The following is a 15,254-nucleotide window of genomic DNA, read 5'->3' as shown; positions in this document are numbered from 1 at the left end:
GCTTAATAGAGCTGGAGTCATGGTATAAACAATGAAATTAGGGTTAAAATTATATGTGGGAGCTTGATTCCATCTGCTTTACTATCTACTAAACTTTAGAAGCCTAATAAATGCTTGTAGTACTGACTCCTAATTTCTGTTTCTCAAATAAAAAATTATTCTGAATTTGGTTCCTATGTAATGGAAAATTGGACAGAGTGACAGAGTACAGAAATGAATGCATGTGCCATCTCATATCTAGCTTCTCTAAAATAAAGTCCAGCTTCCTTGAACTGAGGTTTTTACATAATGAAACATACCAAACTCTTTCTGGCCTGCTACCTAAACATGTAGATTATTTCTAGGGAGCTAAGTTATTGTCAACAATGTGACAGGACAATTATCTTACAAAGAAAAAGGAACATTATCTGTGATTTAAAAAGAAATTAAGAAATAAGAGACATTTAACTAAAAATAAATCTGACTTTGTTGCTCTTCTCTTTAAAATAATCTTTTGGGGCTCTCTGTGGCCAATAGGATAAAATCCAAAAAGCCTTAGTTTGGCTCTTAAGGCTTTTCACAATAAATGACATACAAAGAACATTAATTGAGCATCTCCTATATATGAAACACTGTACTGGGCACCATGAAAAGATGCAAAAGAGAAAGAGAAGTGGGTACTGGCCTCTAGAAGTTCATGGCCAACAGGGGAAATAGTTATGCTTTAAATACTTCCAGCTGCAGTAACTGTAATAATGGAAATTCCATCAAAATTATGGAAGAGAGAGAGCAAGAGAGAAAAATGAAAGGACTAGTTATTTACCATATGACCTGGCAATTCCACTACCATCCTACCCAAAAAATTGAAAATAGGTATTCAAGCAAATACTTGTACGCAAATGTTCATAGAAGCACTATTCATGGTGGGGAAGGTATGGTAGGGCACATGCTTAGCATGCACAAGGTCCTGGATTCAATCCCCAGTACCTCCATTAAAACAAATTTTAAAAGGAGCACTATTCACAATAGCCAAAAGTTGGAAACAAACAACTTTTGTCCAAATATCCATCAACTGCTGAACGTATAAAGGAAGTTGATATAGCATACAGTGGAATGCTACTGAGTCATCAAAAAGAATGCAATTCTGATACTTGCTACAACATGGGCGAACCCTAAGAACATTATGCTAACTGAATAAAGCCAGACACTAAAGGTCACATAGTGTGTGATTCCATTTACATGGAATATCCAGAATAGGTAAATCCACAGAGACAGAAAGCAGATTAGTGGTTGCCAGGGGCTGGGTGTAGTGGGGAATCAAGTGTGACTGCTTAATGGGCACGAGGTTTCCTTTGGGGTGATGAAAATGTGTTGGAACTCAATAGAGGTGATGGCTGGTTAACGCTGTGAATGTACTAAATACCATCAAATTGTACACTTTAAATGGTTAACTATATTATGTTATGTAAATTTTAGCTCAATTTTTAAAAAAGGTTAGCTATGTGGGGCATAGATAGTACTTGATAGAGAAAGTCTCACCAAGAAAGTCAGTATTGAAAAAGGTGGAAACTCAGGTGGAATTTTGCCATAGTGATAGGGTTGGGAACGGCTTATAGGGAGCAGGAACTTTATTGTCAAAATCCTGGAGATTAGGGAATGGAGTTTGTGGTCCTGAAACGTCAAATCATGTTTTCTATATCTTGAGTGTGGCACAGAGGTAGTAACTGTCCACAGCTCATTGATCCGATGTCCTTACTTTTAAGGCATGTTGTTCTGTTGATTTGATTTTGAAAAATTTGTATCTCTTTCCCAGCTCTGTGCGTTTCAGATGGTACCAAGGATTTTATCCTGCTGGCTCTCAGCCAGTGACATGGGCTGTTGATAATGTCTATATTGGTCCCCAATGTGAAGAAATGTGTAATGGACATGGGAGTTGTATCAATGGAACCAAGTGTATATGTGATCCTGGTTACTCAGGTCCAACCTGTAAAATAAGCACCAAAAATCCTGATTTTCTCAAGGATGATTTTGAAGGTAATCTTTTCTTATAAAATCTATGTCACTTTGTGAAAGAACTTACACATTAAGCACAGTTTGTAATATAGAAGTAATCATTAAATTCCACTGTAAAATTTCATTATTTATCATTACATTTGGGACCACCCATGCCTTGATGTAGTTCTGAATTTCACTGTGTTTCATTTTTGAAACAATGGTCAGTAAGAGCGAACAAGATGGTAATTGAGAAAAACTAAGGCTATTTTTGCCACTTTTTCTATCCCATGTAATTTCTAATCAAGGGTAATTTTGGAAGCTGTCTATAGAGGGTTAATCTTGAGTGGAAGGAACAAGTTTTCAGAAATATAAATTCTTGTCATTGCTTTATCACCAACTCATTAAACAGCCTTTTGTCACTTTCTAAACCTTGGTTATACCTAGAATCTAATGTCATTATGTATGAAGATATATTACAACATAGAAAAATGTATGTGCTGTAATGATTGAAATTATTCACAATTGTATATCCATTGGATATGTACTCTGATAAAAGTATGGAAAAACATTCTCATAAGATAAAGTCTTAAACAAATGTAATAGCTATATTTGTTAGAATAGTGGGATTAAAAGATTTTTTTCCTTTTCCCAAGTTGTCTGTAAAATTATTATAATATAGCTATGATTTTTAAGGTACATTTTAAAATTAGATTTAGGTATATCAATGCAATGGAATATTATTCAGCCATGAAAAGGAATAAATAGTGATACATACTACAACATAGATGAACCTTGAAAACATTGTGCTAAGTGAGAGAAGTCAGGCACAAAAGGCCACATGTCATATGATTCCATTTATATGAAACACTTGAAACAGCCAAATCCATAGAAACAGAAAGATCAGTGATTGCCAGGGGCAGGGTGATGGGGGCATGGGGATTGAATGTTTAATGAGTACAAGGTTTATGAAGAAGTTCTGGAGCCAGGTGGCACTGATGGTTGCCCAACATTGTGAATGTACTAAATGCCATTGAGTTGTTCACTTTAAAATGGTTAAAATGGTAAATTTTATGCCATGTGCATTTTGCCACAATCAAAAAAATAAATTATATCTAAGATGAGTACCTGAAGAGATTCGCAAGCTGATTTTGAAAGACATTATTTAATAAGAAACATTAAATTGCACTGAAATTTCTCCCATGAAAAATTTTCTTAAAACATTCTGTAATGTTTGCCTGATATTGTTCTCTCAGCAGCAAAGACCCAGTGAAGAGCCCATGGAAAAGTCACATTACCCTTCTTTAATTTTGACCTGAAACACTCTGACTAGCCAGTGTCTTTTTTTGCAGTGTAGAGAGGCAGAAAGGAGGGACCAGTGTGGCTGCACCATAGATGCTCAGGAAAAGACCCATCCCTTAAGTCATACAGCCAAATCTAAACAACTCAAACAAGCAGAAGTGTTGAAGACACCTCTTATCCCCAAAATCTGTGACTTCATATTTTAAAACTATACAAAGCACTTACTGTATTCCTTTAAAAAAAAGTATGCATGACTATATTAGGGTCATAAGTAAACCACATTTTCCATTTTCAGGTCAGCTAGAATCTGATAGATTCTTACTAATGAGTGGCGGAAAGCCATCTCGGAAGTGTGGAATCCTTTCCAGTGGAAACAACCTCTTTTTCAATGAAGATGGCTTGCGCATGTTGATGACACGCGATCTGGATTTATCACATGCTAGGTAATCGCTTTTAATCATTTTTAAATGCTGTTGAAGAACCACATTGTAATATAAAGTAGCAGAAAGTAATCGAATCAGAAAGAAGCAGAGTTGTCAAGGACAAGGCCTTCCACCAGCAATGCTGAGCTTCTCTCTAGTCAAAGTCTCCATGTAGGCACAACTTACATAATTTCCGTTCTAAAACCGAGAGAGATTTGTGCAATAACTGGATCAGAAATGAAACCCAGCTAAACAGACAGAAGTTAACACCTGGTTCTCTGCAAGGTGGTGACTAGGAAATGATAATGTTTAACTTACTTGAACTCCAAGAAAATAATGTTGTGTCTTCTTTATCTCCCCTCTACAGAATACTTTGCATTAGCACTTGGATTATGTAGAAATTAGTTGCTGAATTGATACACAATATATCCACAAATTATTCACAACTGATTTTATATCCATTAGCAATTTAAGTTAAGAACATCTACAGTGTAGCCTTATTGTTTAGAAGCATTTCTTTCCAACGATTTGCTCGTAACATTCGAAGCACTCATTTTCTGAATTAAGCACAGTCACTCAGAAACAAACATTTTAAACTGGCTCAGAGGATTATGTCCTGTCAAGATGTGTATCCCTTGATCATTTGATGAGCCAAAAACTTAGCCAGGAAAATAAAATATATGGTTTAACATGTATAAAATGGAACCCTGACCTATTTTTGCAAGTGAACAAAGAAACCATGTTTTGTTTTTCAGAACATTTCAGAGTAACTTAAACTACATTTTAATGTATTTATGCTCCTCTTTTTCCTAAGTCTTTCATTTATTGAATTATAAATTTGATCGTGCTTCATAGAAAATATGATTCTATTTGTGAAATAATCATTTTACAGTTATGGAAAGCAAGAGTCTATTTATCTCCATTCTATTTTAATGAATATGGCTTAATTTGCTGCTCTTTATTTAATATTTATCATTGGCAACTGAGTTCTCTAATTTAGAAATTATCAGATTTTTCCAAATAATGCTGATATGATTTATCTATAACTAAATTAATATAAACATTTTCACAATACAAGTAGACAAGATACTATCAGTGTTTCTCTGTGAATGACTATTGTTTTTGTAGATATAAACTTCACAAAGCACTAACCATGTATTTTTTCCATTAATTCAATGTTAAGAGCTCCATTATTTATCTCATCTCAGTAGCATGCTGTGTAGGATTTGCATATATTGACCTCAGAATGCTCCGTGTAAAATCCTAATTTTCTCAGGGTTGTGAGGTAAATGAATGCCCAGTGAATGGAGGGGTGGTGGAGGAGAGAAACCCATGTAGAATGCATGATTTTATATATTGAACTGATAATTTTTACTGTAAGCCCTAATGTATTTCATATGTTTGACACACATACAATAACTGGGTATGTGTGTTGAGTTACACATAAAATTTATTCTGCATTACAGGCTAGCACAGCAGCCAGACCAGGCACCAGCAGCTCGCCTGCCAAAGATAACATGTGAGCTGGTTTTCATTGGCACCCCAGCTGGTTGCTGCCTCTCTGTCCACCTCTCTGCCAGCTGGGAAGGCTGCCCTTGGCTGGCCGCCACTGTTCTTGGTGGCCAGTATCATCCATCCCAGACCTAGCAACAGTCAGGGGCTGGCATCACCCAGCACCACCACCACCCACACTCCTGCTCCCCGGCCCCTGGCACAAAAGACGTAAAAGAGGCTCAGGCTTGACATACCTCTTCCGAAAGATGCTGGGCCTTTCACAAAGAGGGGCTACAACTGGTGGATTTAAATGTGTCTTGCAAAACCAATCATATGAGATCTGAAAGACTGCTGGTAAAACCTGGGAATGGACGATTTTGCCAACAAATGGCATAAATGACATTAATTCCATTCTTCCAATTTCAGATACTAAGGACAAGGATACAGGTTTATCTTGAATAGCCATACACACTACAAACTTGGACAGCCCTTGGACCTGGCCCTTCTTCTTACAGAACAGCCAGAGGGCACAGTGAATGCTCACTTCCCTCAGACGCTCCCCTGTGGAGGGGTGCGGAAATCTAAATATGGGTACAGAATAGCCTTTTTCAGACTTCACATTTTATTAACTCCCTTTCACATGAAAAAAGAAAAATTGGCTTTGAAATGATTGCTTCAGAGGTTTGTTAAATCATCATATTCATAAAGCCGTGCACTCCCCTGCATTACCCCGTGCACTTGTGTCTGATGTCAAAGTCTACAGCAAATTTAACTCACGTCAGATTTGTGCAGTTCTTCATGAGACTGGGATGTGGTAAAGGCGTTCCAGACCCCCGGAGCCAACCTGTGCTTCTGCAGTATTCTCTCAATGGCGGCCTCTCGTGGAGTCTCCTTCAAGAGTTCCTTTTCAGCAACTCCAGCAACGTGGGCAGGTACATTGCCTTGGAGATACCTCTGAAAGCCCGCTCTGCTTCTGCTCGCCTCCGCTGGTGGCAACCATCTGAAAATGGACACTTCTACAGTCCCTGGGTTATTGACCAGGTCAGTCCCTTCAGGATTAACTATGATAATTTTGTCACTTGAGCTGAAGGAGGCTTTAGAAAGCAAGTAGTCCCACGCCTTGCTCAGTAGAGGAAGCCCAGGACCCGCAGCTGGGTGGCTTACTCAAGGGCACTGCTAGGTTAGGCATGTCGTTTACCTTCCTTCCACCCTCTATTCCTTCAGCGGCCAGTCCTATAAAAATAAAGGATGCAGCAGAAGGCCCAGGTCCTGCTCACAGAGGATCCTGCCATGTGGATAGAGGGACTTTCTCAAGCGTGATACGAGGCTGTCATTCTCTGAAAAGGAGAGTGTACAAATTAGCATTGGTGCCACATGCAGCAGTTCAAATCCTCTTTCCTAGCCTTTGAAGAAAAAATAGATAAATCTCCCTAACATCCTCATGGACAGTTCTAAAGGATCTTCATCCATAATAAGATGCGTATCAAATAGAACTCAAAGAACCTGTTAACAAACGGTAGAATCCATGCAAAGAATTAGAACTGAAATGCCTTAGGGTACGACTGTCCTGAAATAGAAATTTTACGTGGAAAATAATCACACAGAAGCCAAATTCTGTGTTCCCAGCTTGGGTACATGTCGCTTCCAAAGGCATTTTGGCCCAATGAGGCTGTGAACGGGTTTGTCAATCGTTCGATTTGTTTCTGTAGCTTCTTGCCAGATGGGCAAGCAGACCACATAAGCAGCAGCATTCTGAAAGGCCCCCAGTGTGATGCTGGCTGTGTAACACCAGTTCTGAGCAATCTGACAGGTAGAAGCAAACAAACAAAAGGGGCTGAGCTTTCTCATCTCTTGAAACCAAATTGAAAAACTATTTTTTTTTAAATTGTGTTTCAGATTCTTATTGGAGGAAATATTTCTGGGAATACAGTCTTGGAGGATGATTTCACAACTCTGGATAGCAGGAAGTGGCTGCTTCACCCCGGGGGCACCAAGATGCCTGTGTGTGGCTCTACCGGTGATGCCCTGGTCTTCATCGAAAAGGCCAGCACCCGTTATGTGGTCACCACAGACATCGCTGTGAACGAGGATTCTTTCCTACAGATAGATTTCGCCGCCTCCTGCTCAGTCACAGACTCTTGCTACGGTAAGTATTCCCTTTCCAGGCAGAGGACAGAGTGTTTAAATGAGCATCCAAGGCTGCCTGTCAAAGGACTGCACTGCACCTCCAGTAGGAGTGTAAAGAAGACACAAGTGCACTTTCAGTCAAAGCACAACTGCATTCTTGAAAATGATGTGTGGAAAGTAAGCTTTAGAAGTTTATTTTTTAAGCATCAGAATGTGAGCTTATTTTTAAGCACATGTCCACAAAGACTTCTTTTTTAAATAAATGATCACCTCCAATTTATCTCTTTTTGTAAATCCAGAGTTTTAAGCATCATATGTACAGTCTAAAGGATTCTCATCACAATGTCAGAATAAGCAACAGGATTTACACATACATTTGTATTTACATGGGTTTTAATTCACAGGGCTTTAGATTGTCTCCTTTCCATTTCCCAGGAATTGTGAAATTTTGTTGTTCCCAATTTTCCTGATACTTCCTGCCATTTGGGCCACAGCATATTTTAAGCCACCCTGATTGCAACCAGTTTGCACCTTCTAGGTTGTATGGGTTCACACATACCTTACACACACATGGAGACCTATCTTAGGAGCAGTAACAGCTGGCATCACTGCACACTTGGACCCTTCACTGGATCTTGCAGATCTGTCAGAATTCTGGGCACCTTCTGATCTTGAACCACCCCATATCACTATTCTTTCAAGGGATCCAAACTAGAATGTTCACAAGGACCTGTTCCATTTTAGATTCTTAGGGGCCCAAATCTGGAGAATTTGGTTACTTCCAAGGCCCTACAAAATCCAGATTTTTCATATTTCCATTGGTCTGAACTTAATAGACAGATGCTGGGGGAAGCCCAGAGGTACTCTTTCTACCTCAGACTCAATCAGTCAGCACCAAGCTGTTCAGTAGAGGTGGAACTTAGAAAAGCATCAGGTACACGGCCTGTCTTCACTACGTACAGCCTAGTTGAGGGGATGCTTCAGAAAGTCAGAGTCCAATAAAAGACTAACTCAAGTGCTCTGTGGAGTGGTACTGATGCAAAATGTAATGAGAGTTCAGCCAACGGGAGATAACCAATGGATGGCCAATCGAAGAAGTTTGGGAAGATTTCACAAAGAAGCTAACTCCCAAGTGGGTGTTGATGGTTAGAGTGAACTTGAAGGGTAGATGAGAAGAGAGGACACCCCAGGCTGGGCTCTCAGGGTAAGATGGGGATTCTCCTGGTCCCTGGGGGGAACCATGAGCAGACGAGCCTGAACAGCCGCTATTTGCATCAAATGAGAAGAGTGGAGTGCTAATTTTGAAAATAGAAATGGACTTTAGGGTCCTAGATGCTCACTCCTTCATTAGCACAGGAATCAGTTAGAAACCAAGGAGGTGAGTTGTGTCATGCTCGGCCTGCAGCAGCACCAGCACTGAAACTCTGCCCTCGTAAGCCCGGTCACGTGTCCTTTCTGCCGTAGGCCAATGCAACCACTTAAATAATAAAATGAAAGAGTAAAGTGGCGAATCAGAGTTGGCAGCAAATGAAGAAGGGCCTTAAAAGGCAGACACAGGAATTAGTGCTTGACAAGGTCGTGAGGAAGAGGGCACAAGTGCAGGGGGGTGGCATGGTGGTTTTAGGGAGACCAACCAGGAGCAGTGAAGGTGGATGGAGAAGACTCCCAACCAAGAAGCGTCAGTGGTTATTTCTGTCGGGGGTGATGAAAACCTGCTCTGTGGGGAATGAAATGGGATGACAACTGCTAGGAGACACTGCAGACCATAAGGAAAGAGGAAGCAAACCCCAAAGCCAGGTGACCTGTTGAACATGGTGGGTAGAGAAGAGAGGAGGAAATTTTCTAAAATAGTGTCTAAATTTTGAACACAGAAAACTGGAGCAGAAGCATTGTCACTGATGGAATTTGGTAGTTAAGAAGATGTGTTTATTTACGAAGGAAAATGATGAGGTTTTCTCTAGTCTGGGTGAAAACAGTTTTGAGTGGAGATACCCTTTGATGCAGAGGCCTTGCAGGATGGAAAGCAGGGGCTCTGTCTATGCTGTGCATCACAATACGCCAGCGTCCAGTGCAGTGCCAGGCTGAATAAACATTTTCTGAATGAATAAAGTCAATTTTGAGACATAAAATTAGGAGATGTGGGCACAGAGACGTTAGTTGAAGCCCAAGGAGGATATGTGTAGAGTAAACGGCCGGAAACGGGGTCTGGAAGGATGCCCGTAGCTGTGCTTGTTAGCACAGGAGTCAGTGGGAAGTAAGACAGGAGATTCAGAATTATGTCCTCCAAGAGAAAGGCCGGTTTCAAGAACCAGGGAGTAACCAGTTAACGTCCAACGCAGCAGGGAGGATGAGAACAATGAAGACCGAGACAGGTTATTTATTTAACCAGAAAAGGCCACCAGGAGCCTTAGAGCAGGGAGTGGGCCCACACTGGCTGCACAGGAGAATCCCCTGGGGAACTTTAAAGCTCCTGCCGCCTTGGCCTGCCCCACAGAAGTGAACTCCCAGTCTCCAGGGGTGGGACTCCGGCATCATAGGTTCTAAAGGTCCCCAGGTGATTTCCGTGAGCCACCAAGACTCAGAATCATGGTCTTAGAGGAAGCAATTTCAGTAGGGAGGTGGGGGCTGAAGTAGTTCATAAAGTCTTAAGAAGGGACTCGAGAGAGAGATATAAAACAAAGGGTATAGGCTGAGTGTTTTGGAAGAAGAGAAAGGAAAGAAAGAAATCTCCTTCCACAGACCCATAGCCTTACTGCAGGCTTCGGGACAAATTGCACGGCCATCAGCCGCGTCTTTTTACCTCCCTGATTTCCCAGCATAGTCCATAACACAGCAAAGCAGGATATGTAAGCAAGAGATTTTGCCGTTTCTTAGGAGTTTCATCTATACCAGGAGAAAATCTGACATCAGCTGGTCAGGATTTCTATAGAATGGTTAAATTTTGAGAAGGGTACTCAATTTTTTGACTATTTAAAAAGCAATCATTATAATATATGGTTACTACGTTCTGTGTTTTTGTGTGTGAATCATTAAATGAATGGACAAAATATAGTTATTGTAATACATAAATTATGTCTAATTTTATCCTGTAGTTATTAGATTAAGTAGTAAACGTATATATATATCTTATAACTATGATTACTGTTGCTGTAACTGTATATGAAGCAATAGTTTTGTTATGATTGTTCTGAAAATTTCTCAGTATAAAAAGTGATTCAGGAAAATGTACTGTATGTTTCACTTGGTCCTAGTCCCTTAAAAGAAAAGTTATTTCGATATGGAAAGTTAAAAATCACAACTGATAATGTACAGAGGGAACAGTAAAATCAGGAAACACTTCAAAGTAAGTAACCTATGTATAGAGGAAAAATCAAATTGACATTTGGTTGAAATTAAAACATATGCAAACATAAGTAATTATGGTTCCTGGATCTGCAGATAAGTATGTCTAACCAGAATAATGCTTCCTGCTTCAGCTATTGAACTGGAATACTCAGTAGACCTTGGGCTGTCATGGCACCCATTGGTAAGGGACTGCCTGCCCACCAACGTTGAATGCAGTCGCTACCATCTGCAGCGCGTCCTCGTGTCAGATACTTTCAACAAGTGGACCAGAATCACTCTGCCGCTCCCACCTTACACCAGGTATGGGTGTTTCTGCATGTAGTGAACCCAAATGTAATACAATTTGGCAAATCCGATTTCAGCACAGCCAGTTTACATGAGTTACATGAGATTTTGTTGCTTGTTGATGACACCACCTGCATGATTTACTAAGGCGATCTTAAATAGAAACCAGTTTTTGTGACGACATCGTTCTGTGTTTGCCCTAAGTCCAGGCCTTTAATGACGTTTCACTCTAGTATTTTTTTTTTTAATGGCATATGCAAGAAAACAGTGGCTGAACTGGTGAGCTTCTCCAATTTAAGTCACTCTGCTGAGGACAAGTCTTCATAGATATAAATGGAGTCTATTTTCTGTCAGTCAGACTGCTGTAAGTGTAGCAGGGAGTGGTATGTAAACATATAGCACATGAATGTGTATTAAAATTTGTGTCCACTTTTAAAATTTTATTTTGAACAGTATCTGGAGAATTATCATCTGGAGCATTCTTTTTTTTTTAAACATTTTTTATTGATTTATAATCATTTTACAATGTTGAGTCAAATTCCAGTGTAGAGCACAATTTTTCAGTTATACATGAACATATATATATTCATTGTCACATTTTTTTTTCTGTGAGCTACCATAAGATCTTGTGTGTATTTCCCTGTGCTATACAGTATAATCTTGTTTACCTATTCTACAATTTTGAAATCCTGTCCATCCCTTCCCACCCTCCGCCCCCTTGGCAACCGCAAGCTTGTATTCTATGTCTATGAGCCTGTTTCTGTTTTGTATTTATGCTTTGTTTGTTTGTGTTTGTTTTTTGTTTTTGTTTTTGTTTTTAGATTCCACATATGAACGATCTCATATGGTATTTTCCTTTCTCTTTCTGGCTTTCTTCACTTAGAATGACATTCTCTGGAGCATTCTTTTATATGAAAAACAAATGTAAATGCTCATTCATTGTGTCTAAAAAGAAATGATGGTGGCTTAATAAAACTGCCTGGTAGATGCTGGTGGAGAAGTTAAGTCTAAATTATCTATGGAGCTTCACTCCTGTTTGAGTAAAGCAGGGAATTCACCTTGCCTGGGGGGGTAGTGTTACATGCCTCTCTCTCTTTTCACCACCCAAGTAGAAACCGGTAATCAGTTGCTACCGTTAAGAAGCAAAGCAACCAATGCGGTGTGTGGAACTGGAGTTATAGTTCAGGCTCATTATCGTTCTCTCGCCTCCCCACAAATGAAGAATGGATAAATCTTCCTAGCAAATGATCATAAAATTCAGCCATTCATCTAAGGAATAAACTTTTCTTGAGATTATCATAAATGGGATGGTTTCAGTTACTAACAGCCTACGGCTTCTCTACAATTGCTGGCTCGGAGGTTCGAGACTATATTAACTGTCAGCAGAGTTGCCAAGTTTAAATGAGATACGTGAGATTTTGTTGCTCGTTAAAGGTATTGCTATGCATGAATTATTAAGCCAATCTTAATAAGTAAAATTGAAAAAAAAAACCTTCATTAAGGCAGTAGTCTTTTAAGTCATAAATTCTGTGAATTATTACCCAGCTACTTGGTAACATTGTGCAAATAAATGACATTCTAAGATTTATTCCAGTTAGTCATTATACCCTTGAGTCTTTTACTCAAGAAAAATAATTATTCCTCATCTTTTAATCTATCTTTTGTCTCTTGCACATACCCATAAGAATTTTGACCCTTTCAAGTGATATTTGAAAAATCTGATGAGTATCCATTTCCTCTTGTTACGGTATTAAAAATAGGCAGTTGGTTTACTTGTTTGTTTGTTTGTTTTTAATGGAGGTCCTGGGGATCTAACCCAGAACTTCATGCATGTTAGGCATGCACCTTACCACTGAGCTAAACCCCCCTCCACTGTTTATTATATTAACCCTCAAGGCTCATGTTGTACTATGGTCGTAAAGGCAGCTACCTTCTAACAAGGGCCTTTGGATAATTCAGAAAGAAATGTGCATGGGTGGAGCCCAAGCCAGACCCCTCTTCTCCTGGTGCTCTGCTGTTAGAACATTGTTCCAGGCTCAGAGCACTTTGTCTCAAACTCAGGTTAGCACATCTATACCATATCTGCTCTTACATCCATTTGCTTTTTAAATATGTTGTTTGTCTGTTTTGAGTTGAAGTTACTACTTCAACATTTGCAAAGTATTGGGACATCAGTATTTATGTTGTCCCCCAGGACAGAACTGAGAATTTTAGTCTGTAGTTCTTCACTATAAACAAACATGATGCTGACAACTTAAAGCCATGTGCTAAGTAGAGATTAGGAGTGATGGTGACGATGTCCCAATTGTAGGCTTGTCCACTCACTCATCGTGTGACCAACAAGGCTAGGATCCCAGTATTGTTGGCACAAGTGGTGGAAAGAGTCAACTGAGGTGAGGTGTCCACAAATTGACATCAAACCATTAATCAAACGGAAATGGCCAGTAGTCATCAGTAACGATTATTCACTCATTTAGCCATTCGTTAAACAAATATGTTTGAAGTATTTAATTACAAGCTAGGTCTGTGTCGGGGGCTGAACTTATTCCTGCCTCAAGGAACTTTTAGTCCAGTGAGAGAGAAAAGTATCAACCAGAAACTACCAGTAATCACAGAAGTAAATGTGAAATTCAATTAGGATAAGTGATGAAGGACACTTGCATGGTGCTGAGAGACCACACATCCTAGAGAGATTTGCCTTGGTCAAGAAGGTCAAGGAACACTTTCTTGAGAAAGTGATAATTGAAGTAAGATGTGAAAGAAGGTAGGAGTTAACTAGGAGAAGAGTAAGAGGACTAGTGTTCCAGGCAGGGACAGCAGCCTATAGTAGGAGCACACAGGAACACCTGAGATGCTGAAAGAATGGATCAGGCATTGAGAGAGAAAGTGGAGTGAGGTGTAGGATGGTGCCAGACCAAGAAAAGCACCGTAGGTTGTGCTAAAGATTTGGGGGGTTGTTCTCCAGATGCTGGGAAAATGCCTATTGAAGTGCTTGGGAATGGGGAGGTGCAATCAGATTTGCAATCAGAAAAGCTTATTCTAACTGGAGAACATATTGGGGAGGATAAAGGTAGATGTAAGGAGGCTCTTAAAGAGACAGTAACTGCTGGTAGCTTGGATCAGGGTGTAGCCGACACGAAGAGAAGTGGAGAAAGCCAAGAGAAATGGAGGCAATAAAATGGACTGAGCTTAATGATGAAGTGGACAGGAGACGGTGCGGGAAAGGGCAGTGGTGAAGATGACTCCCTGGTCTCTGAGTTGCAAAACTGATTGGATGCTGGTGCTTTTTATTGGGAGGGGAAGAGTGAGACTAAACACAAGATACGGGGGAAGGGTATAGCTCAGTGGTAGAGTATGTGCATAGTATGCACGAGGACCTGAGTTCAATCCCCAGTACCTCCATTAAAAAAAATCAATCTAATTACCTCCTCCCCACAACAAAAACAAACAACAACAACAAAAACCACAAGGTATGTCACACTCTGCTCCAGACATTGCTCTGTTAAAACCCAAATAAATTGGGGTAGATAGAATCATAGTTTCTAATCCTCCCATATACGCTAGCGACATTAGATCTTCTTGAAAGAAAAAAAAAAGGCTGGAAAACATTGTGGTTTAGTGGTTCCAGCTTTGCAACCCTGTGAGCTTCTAAGCAAGTCATTTCATGTCCTGAAGTTTCAGTTTCTTCACCTGAGAAATGAAGATACTTTTTATTGTATAAAACTCTAATAAATGTGCATGGACGTGTATGTGACATTGTAAACATTTACTGAAATGTAAGTTGTTTTTGCTTTTAATGAGTTAACCACATAATCACACTCGTTAACTATAGCGCAAGTTTATCATCAGACATCGACTTCAGTCACACTAAGAAGTCTTCCTTAGTTAGGGAGCCCACGGTAGCCGTGGGACTCTGTCTTAAATTCCAGCCCTAGAGGAGGTTGCAATCTGATTAGGAAGAATAAACAACTTTGAAATAATACGTGCTGAGTACAGGGTATCCTCACTGATGAATGGGCCAGAAATGCTGTATGCATTGGGGAATGGGAGACAGTGTTGAATGCCAGAGTTGGGGAGGGTTTCATGGAAAAGATGGGCCCTGGCCTCAAAGGATGGCAAGGATTTAGGTGGGTAAGAAGACCATCCTCAGTTAGGGGAACAATGCAAACAGGGCACATGAGCCTGGGAGGAGCAGGGAGGCTGCTGATTAAAGCAGGGAGCTCCTGTCTGGAAGCTGTGCAAAGCTGTTTGTTAGTAGAGTTGGGTTAACTTACAGTAACCCAAGCAAGTATTGTAAGTATTATAGTA

General features: G+C 40.0%; 1 protein-coding gene across 1 annotated transcript in view; it reads left to right on the top strand.

Annotated features, from left to right (window-relative positions):
* Window positions 1-15,254, top strand: part of RELN (reelin) — a 444,598-nt gene that overhangs the window by 379,364 nt on the left and 49,980 nt on the right. The window contains exons 42-46 of the mRNA XM_031455857.2: window positions 1,793-2,013; window positions 3,569-3,716; window positions 5,972-6,230; window positions 7,086-7,335; window positions 10,793-10,961. Coding sequence (XP_031311717.2) covers window positions 1,793-2,013; window positions 3,569-3,716; window positions 5,972-6,230; window positions 7,086-7,335; window positions 10,793-10,961 — 1,047 coding nt within the window. The remainder of the gene's footprint in view (window positions 1-1,792; window positions 2,014-3,568; window positions 3,717-5,971; window positions 6,231-7,085; window positions 7,336-10,792; window positions 10,962-15,254) is intronic.

The sequence above is a fragment of the Camelus dromedarius genome, chromosome 7, assembly GCF_036321535.1.
Source record: "Camelus dromedarius isolate mCamDro1 chromosome 7, mCamDro1.pat, whole genome shotgun sequence".
Lineage (NCBI taxonomy): Eukaryota > Metazoa > Chordata > Mammalia > Artiodactyla > Camelidae > Camelus > Camelus dromedarius.
This window is presented reverse-complemented; position numbering and strand designations above follow the sequence as displayed.